Source organism: Fusarium vanettenii (assembly GCF_000151355.1).
Source record: "Fusarium vanettenii 77-13-4 chromosome 1 genomic scaffold NECHAsca_1_chr1_3_0, whole genome shotgun sequence".
Lineage (NCBI taxonomy): Eukaryota > Fungi > Ascomycota > Sordariomycetes > Hypocreales > Nectriaceae > Fusarium > Fusarium vanettenii.
The window spans coordinates 1,900,200-1,917,458 of NW_003315881.1; the positions used below are offsets into that span (position 1 = coordinate 1,900,200).

The window sequence follows — 17,259 nt, forward strand, 5'->3', positions numbered from 1 at the left end:
GACGGAACTAGGGGCTTTGATGGGACTCAAGGAAGTTTCTAAGATCAGTTCTATGGTGATTCAGTGATGAGCTCTACTGGCGGTTGTTAGGATAGCTGGCATTGTGGATTACTGCCTCAGCTTGGAGTGACTTGCGCATCGACTTGGAGGTGAAGTCGTCACAGAGACTCCAACCCCTGTATCGCCTAGTCTAGTTTGATATGCAGGTTGTGAATTCCAGTCGCATATGTCAAAGGCTCGTATTTAAATGTGTACCAATATGGAATTGCGAGAAACCCCCGTATCTGATCCCCAGACAAGAGGGACGTATACAATGACCTCGAATAAGGTCTATCACACCAGTCGATCTCGTGTAGAATTCAAGTCTTGCACCCGAAGAATGTATCACACTGGTGCTCGGATTTCAGCCTTTTTACCCCAAGTTCCATGGTCATCACAACTCCTGATCTACAACACCACGAGACGCAAATCAATACGAGCATTCTTATTGTAGAAAACCCGGAAATATACTTATTCGTCAAGCCTCCTTGACATTCTTGAATTCTCAGAATACACACTCAAAAGGCAAATCGTCTATCCAGTCGTGTTCTCCCGGAATCAAGGGAGAGCTTCATCACACGCATACGGCTGCAAACTGGGGCTGGTTCCTGCGTGTATGCAAGGCATATGAAAACTGGCACAGCCGACCATAGCCCCCTTCAGCAGACAATGGCGTCAGCTTAGCTGTAAGCTGATGTCGGTATGGCCGTAGCATCGATCAACGAGACCCGAGGTTACCACTCATGTGCTGTGATCTTCCAGGCATGCTCCTCGCCCATCCATCCGAGATGCAAGATATCCAAGCAGGGGGGAATGAGAAGAAATGACATGCGGGTGGTATCACACCTGGCCGGGTACAGGTCTGTATTCAAAGGTGTCTGGCCCGGGGTGTCACAGCTGGGGTGCAGCCCAATGAAGCCGTAGCAAGTTGACAGACATGCGGAGGTGCTGCAGAGGCAGGGAGTCGATCAGGTCGCGGGGTGACCATCCCATCGGGACCGAGCTCTCGATGGGATTTGCGAATGGATGATGGCCATTTGGCTGTGTTGCCCGAGGGGTGGCTTGGCCCATCCACTCCTGTCGTGATTGTTAGTGATTCCTGTGCAACATATGATCTCAAGGCAACCGAGACAAGGTCAATGGGAGATGGACGGATTACAAGGTGTATATAGTCAGTAACAGTGTGTAAATATCATTGCTTCAAGGCTGCCTGCATAACTAGGCGTTCTAATACCAGCTAGTCTCGATGCAGCGTTTCCCGCAGTTTGCCATCCAGTCATGTTGAGAGGGTCAAAACACAGGGCAGATTCAACCACGGATTATTAATTAATAAATTTCTGTGTTTTTGCAGCAACACGTAGGTTGACATTAACGAAATGTTGAGGCCGGGGATAGTGGCAAGACCCATGTTGCAGTCGACCCTGTCGGCCAAAGGGATGGAAACGGTAACCGACTTGTGTCGATCTCGGCTAGCCATGACACGTTTTGACAGACACAGGTATCGGGCTTGACGTTCCAAAAAGGATCACACACATCAGCCTAGCAGCCCGGGGGCCTGGGGACGCAACCGGGTATTTGGAATTGGAACACAACATGTGAGGGTGAGAGTGGTGTCTGTGTGTGTGTGCGATGGTGACGGCAGCGGAAATAGTTCACCAAGTGATGGCCAATGGTTCAAGGTCGAGCTTTCAACTTGGGTAGGGAGGGTCATGTTTGTGGCGATTGCTGGGATTCCCCAGCTTCCATGTGAGCAATCAAGCAACGTTCAGCATACCAAGAGAGGGCTGGACCTCTCTCAAACATGACGGGTCGCGGGAGTCGCCCCGAGCCGAAGGAGCGTGGCTCGATAGAGTGGCCCGCGTGATCATGAAGATGGATGAGGAGAAGCAATGAGTGAATGGCCTAGGAGACGCACATGTCGTCTTATTTTATTGTCGTGCGTGCCGTGGGCCAGAGAGAGAGGTGCAGATATCGGTCTGGTCTGGTCTTGGCACCGACGGACGTGTCTCGGGCTTCATGACTGGGCAAAGACGTCATCCGTCAGGTTGACTGAACCCTCCAGGGCCTGTATTGCTGAGGAGCAATACTCCATAGGAACTCCAGGAACGTTCACCGTCGTCTCATCTTGAGTGGAATCGAGCTAGCTGCTTCACCAATCCAGCACGTACATTCTGCCAAGAGTGAGGTGCGGCGCCGGAAGCGTTGGTAGCTAATGATGGTGAGGGGAGCATGCAATCAGAAGCTTGGAGATCTCTTGTTGAACCCCGCCGAATCAAGTAAAAATGGAAAACAAGCCCCACCAAAGATTACACCAAACGACCACCTACCAGACCGGCCAAGATCGCCTTCCGCCAGCAGCCTGAGCTGTGCAGCGGCCGGGCAATACGCACTGTGGCCGGCCACTCGTAGTAATCCGCAGCGTGTGCCTATCACGACCGATGGACGGGACCAGATCCCAGACCAGCTGGAGCTGCTGCTTCTACTCGCATCTTCCAGAATGAACCTGGACACCGCTGTTCTGTTCTGTTCCATCCCGTCAGCAAAGGTCAGCACTGAAACTCAGCTCAAGCTCATCCTTCCCGTATGCCGTGCAGACCTCCCGCTCGATCGATAGCAGAGGATGCGATAGATACATCATATACTGCCATAAAGCACTCTCGCCCACGCTAACATTGCGAGTCTCATGGCGCCATCATTTCATCTAGAGGCGGGGTTGGGAGCGGGCCTTGGTCCTGTTTGTTGTTGTTGTTGGTGCTGAGGCTTGCGCGGATGGCGCCGAGCCCAGCTTGGACGCCATCTTGTAAACCGCAATGCAGGAAACAGCCTTGAAATCCAATACCAAAGTCGAGAAGCCATAAGGCGGATGCAGGCAGAACAAGGCTGTAAGCCTGAAAACGCCTAGAACAGAAGGTGATGTAAGCAGCCCAGACTATCCCGACCTCGAAAGAAAAAAAAAGTGAGGATGAAAAAAGTGAGGAACCAGGTGAGGAAGCAGGCGAGGACAAACCTCTAATAAGCTTCCCATCAGCATCAGGCAAACATCAACAATGCACAAACTCCGCCTCTGATAAGCTCTCCCGTTTGAATCCTAGCCCCGACTGTCCTATCCTGAGCTGTTGAGGGATAGTATCAGGGAGCAGGAGCCTCGGTCGGGATAACGTTAGGTCTGTTGCAGCGGGAATCCATCCAATCCATCCCCCCCGCCTCCATCCTCAATCAATCGAATCGCAGCTCCGTTGCATCGCACTGTACGGGCGCCTCTAAACTCCCCCAGCCCACACCCTCACTCACTTCGCCCCAAAGACGGACGTCTAATTATCATCTCCATCACTTCTCTCTGCCTGCCCGCGCCATCCTAATCTTTCCCTCTCTCAACATTAAACCATCGCATTCCCTGCTCACCGCGAGGGCCCTCGTCTCTCATCACGCCCTCGTCCTGCTCTCAACCCACGCACGCAGCTATTCCAGGGCCAGCGACGCCCAACCCCGACGACATTCGACGACTCATCTTGCTCACACTACCTACCTCGCCCCTCTCCTCCTCCTCTTCCGCCGCCGCCGCCGCCGCAACAAGTCGGCCCTGTTTCTAAGCCGCGGCAGCTTCCCCCATCCCAGCTCTTTGCCGTCATGTCAGGCACTGAGAGCGCAACTCAAAACCCTGGAGGCTTTGACCTCCTACGAAGGGCCACCCAGGCCATGATGTCAAGGTTCGTGCTTGCTTTCATTCTTCATGTCCAATTACAGTTTTGCACCCTTCCATTCCGCCCTCCCTCCGAATCTCTTGCCCATCTTCTACATATCCGTTGGGATCTCGTTGCGGCCCCAAGCTGGGGTCCTACTCCCGACATCGAATATCCCGGCTTGATCCCAGGGCAGTTGGCAAGCCCCTCACCAGGCCCAGGCGTCTTGGAGCTCGATGGTGGCAACGATGACGGGCCCTTCAGCACTTGAGCCCAGCAGCTTCAGCAGCGCCTCCTCGAGTCAGCGTCCTGTTCCGGCTAGTTCCAGTGGCCCCCCGGTCCAAGACACCGCCTGCCATGGAACCCACCATGGAAACCCTCCCGGAGCTCTCGCTCAAGCCCTGTGCTCGATCAAGCATCAATCCCACGCCAGGACAGCGCCCTGAACATCTGCAAGTTGCTGGGCTCAGCCCGCACCGCTGCCCTGCGCTGCAGGCACTCTAGGAGGCCCAGGCACTGGAGGTCGTCGGCCGTAGGGCGTTGGCGGGCTTGCGGCTAGGGCATGAGGTGCTACGGATCGTCCGCCAGTGGACCACCAGAGCTCTCAAATTCCTGACGGGACCCGTCGGCAGCACCCTTGGGCAGCACAGCAAGTCTCGATCCCGGATAAGAGAGCAGGAGTATGCGGTTTCGATGCAAGGACGCAGACTCCAATCAAGGCCTTGTCGAACCCTCAACTTTGCCATCGCAGTGGAACCAAGCAGTCACCGTCGTCTCGGAGCCGTTGGGTCCCAAAACCTGACTTGGCTCCGGCTCCAAAGAATGGCTCCGGATTCCCACATGCAAGAGACAGCTCCTCTGCTTCTGGCTCTGTCGCAAGGCCTGACTCGCCTCCTCCGTGATTGGATCCAGTCGGCCGGCCTTGGAGTCAGTCAGTCCCTGCGTTTCCATCCCATCCATCCCATCGCCTCCGACCCCGCCATCAGGTCTCGCTCCCACGTCCGCTCCGTGCCTCCCACGCAAGATACATACATACATACAAGCAACCTGCTCCCCTCGGTCAGACAAGCCTCCCGTCTGGACAAACCCACCCCCGGCTGCATATCGAGCTTTCTTTTCCGGAGCGAGGTGAAAAATTGATCTCGTCATCCCCCTTTCCCTCGACTCGACTCGACTCGACTCGACATCCATCGAGGTCCCAAGCCTCCACTTGTCCACTCGCTCCCGCTTCGTCTTACACGGCCGCTCTCGGCAAGGCCTCGCTTTTTTTTATTACTGCTGGTCCTGGCGCGCTGCCCGCATCCACACCAGAGCGAACACACCACTGGCCCTCTTGACCTTGAAAGGCCTTTTTCGATCCCGTGTTTTTCTCGTCATAGTCGCATCGTCAGAGCCCACCACTGCGGCTATTGCTCTTCGCCGCCGCCTGTTCCCTCACGACCTTTTGCCCTGTTTCCCCTCTAGTCGACGCGCTTGGCAGCCGTCATGAACTAGTGTTCCCACTTTGCCCTTCCCCGCGCTGCTGCATCGGCGCAAAAGCATTTATTCACTCACTGGAAATCTCTTACAAAATGCATGGGGTTAACCAAACCACCAGGTCCGCGGCCGCTGACGAGGATGGCGCCGATCACATCGGTTTGGATACTCCTCGATCTGGTGTAGCTACTCCTCAACCCGATCTACAGGACAAACGCTTGCCCGGCATCATGAGCTACTTCGGCCAGGTTCGTCAACGCCCTTCTAGTACAACCAGTCACAGTCTGTCTTTGTCCAAACCCAATCGTTCTTCCCAGAGCCAGAGCGCTGTCTCTCTAGACCGAAAGCAAATCCAGCCCACTCCACCAACCGACCTGCAGTTGCAGGCGCACACCGAAAGCTCTTCTCGCGAGTGTGCCTCTTTGGCTTCAGATCGTTTGCTGATTCAACATGAGCCTCTCGGTCTCGAGCCAAGAAGCAAGGAGCGGGATGAGCCCAAACTTTCCAACCCCTACCCATCCCCACCCACTTCTCAGCCCTCATCTTCTGGGGGCTCTATTTCCCAGGATATGATTTTTGCAGCCCCAGATTCAGGGGCCGACGGCAAAGCCGCTGCCGCTGCAAAGTCTTTAACACAGTCGCAAACTAAGAAATCTGCGGCATCCCTCTTCACCACTACCCATTATCAACCCTCCAATGACCCATTGCCCCCCAAGCTCGACTCCAACCACGCAGAACCTCTCACGGACTCTGTTCCTCCCTCACATCCTGAAGCACGTTCCACCCCGAGTGCTCGCCCTGCAGCCCCCGGCAAGTGGTACTCCTTTGATGGACTCAAGGAGCTAACTCGTATGACGTTCAAGAGCGGCCCCTCAACTCCTACTCGAGCAATGTCGGCTGCTCGACCGTCCGGTTCCGATAGCAGGGCCCTCTCCTCCGGGAGGACCAGCCACGATGGCGCTGAAGTCAGTGGCACTCAGACTCCCAGGAGCTCAGGCGGCACATCGGTGCCCGCTGCCAAGGGAAAGCTGACTATCAAGATCAACGAGGCTCGGGGACTTAGAAAGAGCCGAGATCCTTACGTCGTGGTCGTTTTTCAGCGCAGTGAACTCATCTCAAGCGGCCCCAGGCACACTGAAGAAGATGACAACCTCAATGTCGCCACACCCGGCATGGGCATGGGTGGTGGAATTCCCATCCAGCGACAGGGCAGCGATTCTGGCCGCCCAATGGCTATTCCCATGAGAAGCCGCCAGAGCAGCAACACCAGCATCAGTGACTACAACACTTTCCGAAATCGGTCGGCCCGACTTTCCTTCACGAACCCCAAATGGGATGCTGAAGCAGAATTGTAAGTTGCTAACCAAGTCAGGTACCAGAGTCAAGATACTGACCAGCCATAGCGATGTCGTGAGCTCCGAGATGCTGGTTGACATTTCGGTATATGATCATGCCGCCTCGGGTGAGGAGTTTCTCGGCCATGTCGATTTCCAGGCCAGCAGAGACCCCGATGCAGTTGTCCAAGGATGGTTCCAGCTCCAAGGTCATGCCGATACGATGGCAGAGAATGCGCCCACTGGCGAGATCTACGTCCAGGCCGTCTATCACAGAGCCGAGAAGAAGCACTTTGGTCCAACCGACTTTGATATTCTCAAGTTGATTGGCAAGGGCACTTTCGGCCAGGTTTACCAAGTGCGAAAGAAGGATACGCAACGCATCTACGCCATGAAGGTTCTCCAGAAGAAGGTTATCGTGCAGAAGAAGGAAGTCGCCCACACCGTCGGAGAGCGTAACATTCTCGTTCGAACAGCCATGTCTGACTCACCATTCATCGTCGGTCTCAAGTTCTCTTTCCAGACACCCTCAGAACTTTACCTTGTTACCGACTATATGTCCGGAGGAGAATTGTTTTGGCATCTGCAAAAGGAGGGACGATTCGACGAGAAGCGCGCTAAATTCTACATTGCCGAGTTGATTTTGGCCATTCAACATCTCCACAACAACGACATTGTGTATCGGGACCTGAAGCCCGAGAACATCCTCCTGGACGCCAACGGACACATTGCTCTATGCGATTTCGGTCTTTCCAAGGCCAACCTCACCAAGAATGACACCACCAACACCTTCTGCGGCACAACTGAGTACCTTGCGCCAGAAGTTCTTCTCGACGAGTCTGGCTATACCAAGATGGTGGACTTCTGGTCGCTCGGTGTCTTGGTGTTTGAGATGTGCTGCGGCTGGAGTCCTTTCTACGCCGAAGACACGCAGCAAATGTATAAGAATATTGCTTTCGGCAAGGTGCGGTTCCCCCGAGACACCCTCTCGCAAGAGGGCCGGAACTTTGTCAAGGGACTATTGAACCGTAACCCCAAGCACCGACTGGGCGCTACTGACGACGCAGAGGAGTTGAAGAGGCACTCATTCTTTGGTGACATTGACTGGACACTGCTTTCTAAGAAGCTCATCACTCCTCCGTTCAAGCCCAAGTTGAAGTCTGAGACCGATGTGTCGTACTTTGACCCCGAGTTCACGACTGCCCTGGATCAGAACGGATCTCTCAACGAGCGTGCGGCGGCACTGGCTAGGGGCTACGCAGCTTCAACTCCCCTCTCTCCCTCGGTGCAGGCCAACTTCCAGGGCTTCACGTTTGTGGACGAAAGCGCGCTGGATGATCACATGCGAGACCGAGCTCGAATGGACGACGAAGATATGGATGACGCTCAAGGACACCACGATAACGACGACTGGGACAACCTGGACGACATCGACCTCAGAAAGGCGAACCGGATGAGCGGCATTGTGAAGACTTCTGCTCACGATGAGCACATGGTGGGAGGCTCACACTTTGACGTATAACCCGGTCAGGTTTTGCATTTTACACCCAGATCAGCTTCACGGCGTTTCGACGATGATTAGGGGGGGATTCTATCCGTGTCATAAGAAGAAACAAAAAGTAATATTTCGCAAGCCAAAAAACCCAACCCAAATCATATCAGGCCAGACCCGCCGCTATTCTGTTTGCATGTGGGCCATGGATGATTAATTGTGGAATTATTTGCATCAAGGTCGGATGGTATTGCATTGCATTGGTCATCGATCGTGCTGAACAGGATTCATGGCGTTTTATGGTTGTGCAAACAAACAAAACAGAGGGGGGTGAGAAAGAGGTTTCCCCCTCGAGTGTGTGCCTCAACTGGAAGGGCCATAAGCAGTAATGAATGAGAATGCCAAAGAAAATGACGGGTTGCCAGGAACCCTAGAAGGGATCTAGTGCACCCATTTGAGTTTTGCTGAGCTCTGTTTGTGCCTGAAATAGTCTAGTGATGATGCAGTCATAGTGGTTTGTGTGAGTGTGATGGATGACGTTGCTTGCCACCAGACGATACAGTATTGTAGCTAACGGGTGTTGAGCGTTATCAAGGCGCTTGCTAGTGATGGCTTGATCACTCTGGAATGCAGTCAACTTGAGATGTTGGAAATCCACGTCGATGTCGGAGATCACTGGTGACGTAGATGACCGGATCAACATCTCTGCAGTGTTATCATGTCCGAGCGGATGACGTTGAATCAATGTTGGGCCCAAAGGCAGACGCCATGATCAATTATCCAGGGTTAGCCAAAGAGTCAGTCTCACTGGGATTCAGACATCTTGATGGTATCAGTTGCTTGTGCTTCATTTGGCATTCGCATTTCGCAATGAGTTCCTACAGGCAACCAAGAGGTTGGATTTTAGGAAAAAGTACACAGGATTATAATCCCCATTCCACTGCTTCTCGCAGCCCAACTCTCCTCCGAGGCTGAGTTGTTGTCAACCTCTCCCTCTTTTTCTATCCCCATCTAGCAACGCCTCGGGCGGCGGGAAGTGGCCCGAGGTGCCAAGTCCGGGTCAGCTAGGTATCCTCGCGAGGAAAGGCGCTTAGTGGTGAGCCTCATCCTCCTCCTCAGCCTCGAGCCAGTCAGCGACCTCGGGGGTGCCAGAGGCGGTCTGGGCAGAAGCATCCTGACCCTCAATCTCGACGGCCATGCTCTCGTACTCCTTCAGGCTGCCAGCGAGGTCGGTCTCCTCGGGGGAGGAGGGGGTCTTGGGGGCGCTGAAGGTCTGGACCTGACCCTCAGAGTCGGTCTCCTTGACGGCGGGGATCTTGTAGGCCTTGAGCTCCTTGAGGTAGAGCTCCTGGACGAAGTCGGCTGTTGGAGGGGTGTCAAGTCAGCAATTGAGCAACCATCGGACGGATTCAGGCGTTTCTGGGGCGCATTGGGCGTTGTGACTGCGAATGGAGATGGTGGACGATGTCCTGAGTATGATCGTGGAGGCTTTGGCGACGTCGGAGCTCGGGTGGAGCGCAGCTTCGGCTATAGGACAGATCCGACCGACGACAATGAAGAATCGACACAGGGCGAGAAGGAGTCGGAAATCGCAACGTCGGGGGATCAAGGCATCGACAGGGATAGGTTCTTACCTCTCCGAGAGACGGTGGGAGCAATGAAGCCCCTCATCTGGACGGCATTGGGTCGGGCGACTCGAGAAACGGCCGCAACGGCGGAGCGAGCGCGCTATAAAAGAAGTTCTCGTCAGCGCTCCTCGGTCTCGGGCAGACGTAGCATCGATATTTCGAGGGATCAATCGCTTACCGAAACCCGGGAAAGTTGGCTGAGCATTTTGTATGGCTGGTCGTGGCTCAATTGGGTACTCCGGGGAGATGGGGGAATTGAGGGTTTTGGGGAAAAATCGTGAGAGTGCAGGCAAGACAGGCGCTCGCCCCCCCCCGGCTAGAGCGGTTCGGCCTTGCTATCGCGGGCTTGATGCCTGAGGCCGCACACACGGTTGCCCGGAGCTTTACGGGTGGTTGACATCACGTGATGTTGGAGGAGAGCGATTGGCCAGATCTGGACCCAGATTGGCGATCTTGCTGCACAGCTTTCGGCTGCTGGGAATAAGCTTGCTTGATCCAACATCGACGACTTATACTGAGCTTCCTTTGGCCTGTATTTGTTTAATTTTCTTACAACTCTTCTCTAATGCATCTCACAATACTCGCAGCACGGCTCCATAATCCTTCCCAATCACCTACTACCTCAATTGTGGCGAGTGCCCCCCACATAACCCTCATGACTTCATCGGACGATGTGCTCTCACGCCATGAGCCATGATTCGACAAGGATCTATGAGAGGATCTCATTCCATGACTCCATGTTCATATGGAAAATTCAAGCTATCGATCAAGAGTCTTTTGATCTACCAAAAAGAAACACACAAAAAAGAATGATGCAGGAGCCGATCTGTTCTATCCGTCATTTTCGGCTCATGTTCCCGGCCTTCCCGTGGTATCACATCCTTGAGCTCCTAAATTATTCAACGCCCAACCATTTATGGCATCAACCCTCCAACCTTATCTCTGCTCCTCCTGGGACATTTGAGGAGAGATTGACTTAGTGCGAGCTGTCCTCCTCATGCCGCCAACAAAGATACTACCAGTGTATAGCAGGGCCGCGATACCAGCAATGACCGAGTAGGCAATGATATATCCCTTGGAGGAGCTTGCAAGTTGCAGGCCCAGGCCTCCGTTGATAATACCGAGGATCATGAGGATTCGGCCGAACCAGATATGGACATGGCTGATGATTCCTCGCTTGCCATGGCTTCTAAAGTATCGGTGATGGGCGAATCCAAGAAGGGGCTGGAGACCCATCAGCGCAACAACAATTGTGCCCATCTTGGTGTGGGTTTGCTTCCACCACTACAAGTCACACGTTAGTATGGGGTCAGGATGCGAGTGCATTCAAAAGGATGACTTACATAGCCATCGTCGCGGGCATAGACGTAGCCAAGACCGAAGCCAGCCCACATGCCCAGGAAAACGATGAACTGCCAGCCAGCGTGGACCAACCAGTTTCCAATGATGGGCATGAGGACAGCTCCCAGGGGATATCCAGCTAGGAAGACGATGGACATGATGATACCGTGAGCCCTCAGCACAGTCTTGCTCGGGCCAGATGACTCGGTTACACCAGAGTTGGAATTGGAGCCAGAGCCAGAGTCAGAGCCAGAGTCAGAGTCAGAGCCAGAGCCAGAGTTGGAGTCTGAATCGGAATCCGAGCCAGAATCAGTACTGCTGGAAGTGAAGGGGTTGCTATCCGAGCTCATAGATGCCTGGGCAAAGTTGACGCTGAAGCTGCTATGCTCGTCGTGCTCGCTGATCCTCTCTGAGACACTGGTCGAGTCTATGGAGTCGCCATTCTTCCAGGCCGCGATCCACGAGTTGGATCCCTCAAAATCGAGACTATCGCAGTCGCCGCACCGAATGTTGGCAATCAGCTTGCCGCCAGAGACGCCAGAACCGGCGAGGAGTTCAACTGCTGTCCGTCTTGTGTATTGGGGCATGACATGGCCGGTGCCAGTCCGTGTGCTGAGAGTCACGTTGCCGTCGCCGTTCTGGTAGATGAGGAACATCTCGGCGCCTGACATGCTGGAACCGATACCGAGGCCGGCCCATTGGACGCTGCTGGGTGCTTCCATCTGGAAGTAGATGTTGCCAGAGCCAGAGCTGGCGGACGCTTCTGGGACGCCCCAGCGGAAACAGACGTCTCCATCGTTGGGGCAGAAGGACGAAGTGACGGCCGATGTGCCGCGGGCGTCTAGAAAAAGGCCGTGTTAGTCGGGGGATATATCATGGCATTGAGGGTCACTCACACAATGCCGCCGTGGAAGCTAATAGTGTGCCGACTGTTGACTTCATGGTGGATCGAGATCTCTGGTGGATTCTGATTGTGAGAAACAGTCAAGATGGAATATCCCAAGGAGGGCAGGTCGATGGTCATATATGCGCACAGATGGGGGGCGCCTCTTGTAACACGGTCAGGCCCATCTCGAAACGGTGATGGGTTGCGTGCGCTACGTGGTAGCCGCGGACTGCAAGCCACGCCCGGCACCAGAGACATGCCCTCCACTGCCTTACGAATCCCATGCACGTTAGAGGCTCGGCAGATGAGCTCTAATTGGGGTAGTTCCGTCATCAAAGGGAAGGGGGGACGATCAAAGAGAAGCGCCAAGCAGGGGGGCGTGCATTGGCAAGACACGGTCTAATGGTCAAAGAAGATGCAGCACAGCATGAGCTCGTCTGCGATGCTGTCGTCAGCTTCGGCTCCGCCCTTTGATGCCCAGCCCAGGCCGTTTCTTCTCTGGGACCAGCGCGCAAAATAGGGTTTCATGACACTGCCACGCTATCATGGTCTCAAACCGTTGCTGCGGATTCGGCAACTCGGCGAGGGCGTTGGAGATGAGATGGTCAAGCCATTTGGCCAGATCTATGCGATTGGTTCCAAGAAGCCACTTTGAAAGGCAGGCTGCGTACTGAAGCCGCCGTTATTGGCTCCTCGCTGAAAAAGGTGCTGACACTGTGAGGAATACCACAACAATCGGCCAGCGAGGTCCCGGTTACAGAGAGTCTGCGTTTCTGGGTGCGTGAGGAAGGGCGGCCGACCCCTACCGCGATAGCGTCGGTACATCGAGCTTAAATCAACACAGCCCACTCGGGAATGGGACCCATCTATCGAGGCCAGGGAATGCCAGACCCAAAGATGCTTCTACTGGAAAATCATGTCCCGATAGAGACAGCTCTCTTGCTGCTGCTGCTTGATCCCCCGGCGGAGGGTTTCATGCTCCCGGCGCGGACTATCCCACATGTCCTATCCCACGTGGTCGCCGAAACCTCAATCTACGAAGGTTTGCGGCCGAGATGATGAACTTGGCGAAGGTTTCCCTCTACCGTCTGCTCTAGGGCGCGCACAAGCCAGTCCTTTCGTATCGCCTTATGAGCTGGGGCAACAGGGCATGTCACTGGCCCGTTTGGACGTCAAAGTCGCATGGGGAAGAGGCCTCCACAAAGTGAAGACGGCACGTCCAATTGCAGAGCCTGAATTTGCAAAACAGACCAGCGCCAAGGTCTAGAACTTGAGAAGAGTACGTCAGCAGCTTCCCCAGACGAGACAAGGGGGTAAAAAACAACAAAAAACTCTATGGAAATTAGCGATACGCAAGGTCCATTCAACGAGCTCTACGCAACAAGAGAGGATTCCCGGTCTTGGCGTATTCATGCTTAATTCCTCCCTATGATGAATCTTTTGATGATTCATCCATGACTGAGCAGTCGATCCCGAGTTGCCAAGACTCAAATCTTGAAGCTGTGGCATGCAGGTATCGACGCCTCACGCTTGGGGGATTGCGTGGCCCTCCTTCTCGGCGTCTGGGGGGGAAGTCTAGTTGCAGATATCTCAGACAAGCATTGGAATCGGCAGAAGAAAAGAAGGCATCATGATAGCGTCAAGATCCTGTTTTCCGATTCGGTACAGATAGGGAAGATGGAGGAAAGTTTGACTCTGTTGGACGCGAATGCGTGCCAAGCTGGCTATCAAACATCAACACACAACACTCAGACCCATGACATCTACACAGGAGAATCAATGGACCTCGGTCGGCAATTGTCCAGTAACTGACGGGCTACGTAAAGTCCACAGCAGATGCCGGCGCTAGCAATCACTGAGCCTCTCGGCTAGATTGGTTGCACTATACGACGGGATACACAGACAGACAGACAGTTGTCTCATCCCTGTGCCGGATGTCGTGACCCGATTATGTGAGAGTCTGCTTGTCCAACTCTTCACCCTTCCCCTGTCACGTCCATCATGATGCTGCATCGCTTCGCTCAAGCTGCACTTCTCTCACCATCTGCCAGCTCAGCCTCTGCTTACGTTGTACTCGCATAGCTGGATCCTCTCTCGAGCATTACCAATCTGACAAGGACCTGTCGTCTCACACACTCACTGCTGGCACATGCATCATCATCGTCACTCGCTGCGAAATGTGATGCTACACGGAGACGCGACATTCCGTGCAACATTCAAAGAGTCTATTGTACTGTAATATCTCTAGCCGACTCCAGGCTGTTGATTGTCAGACAGCCATCTATAGCTGTGCGTGGATCTAAGAGCTCAAGAAAGAAAGAGAAAAAGACGAAAGGCAAAAAAAGACACGCCGCTCGCAAATACGCCAAACTGCTCCATTGGCCCAACCTCAAACTCCTCGTCCCCTATGTTCTACTGCTCAATCCTCGCTAATCACATCTCTCAGTTATGAGCAAAGGCTGCGAACGCATCGTTGTTCAGCAAGCTCGACGATGCCACAAAGCTGAACCCGCCAAAGAGGTCGTCCTTAGGGGCGCTCCGGGGCCAGGCATCCTTGTTGGTCATTGTCGGACTGATGGACAGCTCCGTGAACTCGGGGGCGAAGTTCTCGGCCAGCTCGGGGTCCGTGATCATGGGTTGGATTGGCGGCTCAAGCTCCCGGGCTGCTAGCTTCTTCCAGTCGAGCTTGCGGAAGAATCGATGCTTCTTCATGGTCTGGAGGTCCTTGGGCATCACGGCGCCGAGTCGCTTCTTGGGGTCCTTGCGAAGAAGGCGAGTGAGAAGATCCTTGGCATCTGGACTCAAGAAGTATGGAAGCACTAGCTTCTGCTTGACGATGTTGTCCTGGATCTTGGCATGATTCTGTCCACGGAATGGCGGGTTTCCGGTCATCAAGTCGTATCCAAGGGCGCCAAACGACCACCAGTCGACCGCCTTGCCGTACTTCTTGCCCAACACAACCTCAGGGGCCATGTACTCGACCGTCCCGAGCATCGAGTTGCAGCTCTCGCCCTGGTCGACAGACACCTTGGACAGCCCAAAGTCGGTGAGAAGCAGGTGGCCATCCGCATCGAGGAGGCAGTTCTCTGGCTTGAGATCACGGTAGACAACGCCCAGGTCATTGTGGAGGTGCGAAATGGCCAGGAGCATCTCTGCCATGTAAAACGACGCCACATCCTCCGAAAACATCTTCTCCGTGTTCAAGTGGGTAAAGAGTTCGCCGCCCTGTCCATATTCGAGAATCAAATACAACTGTTCCTGATCCTGGAAAGCATAGAACAGCTTGACGACAAAAGGGTGCCTGTTGACCGACTCAAGAATCTGTCGCTCGGTCTTGGTCTGCTCAACCAGCTTCTTGTGAACCACAAGTGAGGCCTTCTTGAACTGCTTCTGCGCGTAGAGCCGTCCAGTCGCGCGCTGCTTGACAAGGAGGACGGTGCCGTAGGTACCCTTGCCAAGGCACCGGAGCTGCTCAAAATCCTCCGAAGTCATCTTGCGGTTGGGGTTGAGGCCACCCTCAAGGGTTTCAAAGTATCCACTACGTCCGCGGACACTCTCGCTGACAAAGTCGTTTTCGAGGTTGACTTCGTAACTAACGGAGCCCTCAGAGCCCTCGCTACCGGCCTCGCTGCGGACATCCTCTCGGCTCTGGGTGCGACTGATGAGTTGCTTTCGAAATTCCAGGCCTTGCTGACTTCCGGCGCGGCTCATGGAGTGGCAGGGGGAGCCGCCGTCGAGGCTCAGAGGCTCCATCTGCAAGCGCAACTTGGCGATGCCTGACATGGCAGGGGAGGATGTGGCGCGAATGGTAGGGCTGCAGTTGGCGCTAACGACATCGTTGATGAGGGATCGTCCGCCATGGTTCTTGCGCCTCGGAGTGTCGTTGTGTCCATGGTCGGAGTCTTCGTCGCCAGAGGCGACAGGTGTAGCCTGGAAGCCGCGGACGGTGGTGACCGCGGTAGGCGCGTGACTTATCATGATGGGAAAGATGCGAAGTGGTAAAAGGTCTCGAGGGTTCGGAACGACACGGTTGTCCTCTGGCCACCACTACACACGAGCACTCGTCCTCTGTCAGTCAGGGACAAGTGCGAAGGGGTGCGAATTTCAGGCGAATCCGCGTCGACGCTCCGGATCTGCGCGGGGCTGGGATTCGAAGTGACGCTCGATCTCGTAGAAGCTCGACGATACACGCATCTGGTAGCGGAAGAAGGAAGTACGGAAGACGGCGGGCTTTGCTATATGCATTTGGCAGTGATCGAGGGCTGGAGAAAGTGGAAACAAGGGATCTTGTTCACCAAAATGGTGTAAAGAGGAAGAGGAAGGGAGTCTGGCGAGACAAAGGACGGGCCGACAATTAAAATGGAAAATTTGGCCAAAAAAAAAAGTTGGTGGCCCTGGACTGCCCGATCCATTCAGGCGGCACACCCGCTGCGGCATCCGACGCTACAGGGCACCTGGCCGGCTTTTTTCAGGCGGGCTTGGACTGGCTGCAGGCCCGTGGACGCCCAAAATGTGTCCTGCAGCATTTGGGGCCACCAATACAAACCCGGTCCGCTACACCACGCCACGACAAGAGTCCAGGCCATGGGCTGGCGGCCCCTGTCGCGCTGCCCATTTGGAACGCGGGGAGGAATTAAAGGGCCCAGGCTAACAAGCAGCTGCCAGTAACCATGTCGTACCTCGTACGTAAGGTAAAAATAGCCCCTGAAGTCAGGGGAAGAGAGGCGCCGAAGACGGCTGCTGGAATCTAGAAACCCAATATTAAAACAAACAAACCTACGTGTCATGGACCAACAGGAGCGACATCAAGATTAACCTTTATCATATGATGCCCCTTTTCTGACTTGTTGTAGCTGACTGCCTAGCACCGCCTTTTTGCCCGTCCACTCCCTCGGGCAAACAAGCTCTGCCTCCTCTCGCCCCTCTCGCCCCGTAAATACCTCTCGCCAGCAAGAAGGCTCCATTCACTGCTGACCGCACGCATTAAGCGAGCCCCGACAATCTGGAGACCTGACATCACCAATAACCTGACAGGCTTGGAGCATGCGGCGATCAAGCGGGCAGCAACGGTCGGGTTCCGATTTACAGGGGGTCTCTTTGCGCTAGAGTCTCCAAGGAGCGCTAAACCTCAAACAACCTTCCTCTTTCACGGGCTGTGGTCGGCTGCCGGCGAAACAAAGCGCCGTCCAGACGTGAAGCTCTGGAAATTTCACGTCCGCCAATGTCGCGTAGGCAGCTCTAGCCAGCACCCGTAATCGACAAGAAAATTACAGGCGTCACCAACGTCGCAACTCAGTGATTCAGCCCCCAGACTCATATGATCTGATTCATTCGTTTACACATTCACTGAGAGATCCTATTCGTCACTTCTTCATCTTCCGGC

General features: G+C 54.5%; 4 protein-coding genes across 4 annotated transcripts; 1 reads left to right on the plus strand and 3 right to left on the minus strand.

The window, feature by feature from the left end:
* Window positions 1-5,290: 5,290 nt before the first annotated feature.
* NECHADRAFT_65669 (uncharacterized protein) lies at window positions 5,291-8,468 on the plus strand (the record flags this gene model as incomplete). Its single annotated transcript, XM_003053563.1, has 2 exons — window positions 5,291-6,546; window positions 6,599-8,468. The coding sequence occupies 2 exons, from the start codon at window positions 5,291-5,293 to the stop codon at window positions 8,049-8,051; spliced, it is 2,709 nt and encodes a 902-aa protein (XP_003053609.1). The 3' UTR covers window positions 8,052-8,468.
* A 378-nt stretch (window positions 8,469-8,846) lies between these two features.
* Window positions 8,847-9,916, minus strand: NECHADRAFT_102378 (uncharacterized protein). The gene is made up of 3 exons (XM_003054276.1): window positions 9,828-9,916; window positions 9,656-9,749; window positions 8,847-9,383 (listed from the first exon to the last, which is right to left on the minus strand). The coding sequence occupies exons 1-3, from the start codon at window positions 9,852-9,854 to the stop codon at window positions 9,112-9,114; spliced, it is 393 nt and encodes a 130-aa protein (XP_003054322.1). The 5' UTR covers window positions 9,855-9,916; the 3' UTR covers window positions 8,847-9,111.
* Window positions 9,917-10,585: 669 nt separating this feature from the next.
* Window positions 10,586-11,932, minus strand: NECHADRAFT_74927 (uncharacterized protein; the record flags this gene model as incomplete). Its single annotated transcript, XM_003054277.1, has 3 exons — window positions 10,586-10,933; window positions 10,993-11,831; window positions 11,887-11,932. 3 exons carry the CDS (start codon window positions 11,930-11,932, stop codon window positions 10,586-10,588), a joined length of 1,233 nt encoding a protein of 410 aa, XP_003054323.1.
* A 2,386-nt stretch (window positions 11,933-14,318) lies between these two features.
* NECHADRAFT_90151 (AGC family protein serine/threonine kinase domain-containing protein) lies at window positions 14,319-15,854 on the minus strand (the record flags this gene model as incomplete). Its single annotated transcript, XM_003054278.1, has 1 exon — window positions 14,319-15,854. One exon carries the CDS (start codon window positions 15,852-15,854, stop codon window positions 14,319-14,321), a length of 1,536 nt encoding a protein of 511 aa, XP_003054324.1.
* Window positions 15,855-17,259: the final 1,405 nt, after the last annotated feature.

What these genes read in the sequence shown, in the direction of transcription:
- NECHADRAFT_102378 (XM_003054276.1), bottom strand. Translation starts at nt 9,854, where the DNA reads ATGCTCAGCCAACTTTCCCGGGTTTCG. An exon ending in GCCAACTTTCCCGGGTTTCG is followed by an intron (nt 9,750 to 9,827) that starts GTAAGCGATTGA and finishes CTTCTTTTATAG; the next exon opens with CGCGCTCGCTCCGCCGTTGC. An exon ending in TCCCACCGTCTCTCGGAGAG is followed by an intron (nt 9,384 to 9,655) that starts GTAAGAACCTAT and finishes CCCCTCCAACAG; the next exon opens with CCGACTTCGTCCAGGAGCTC.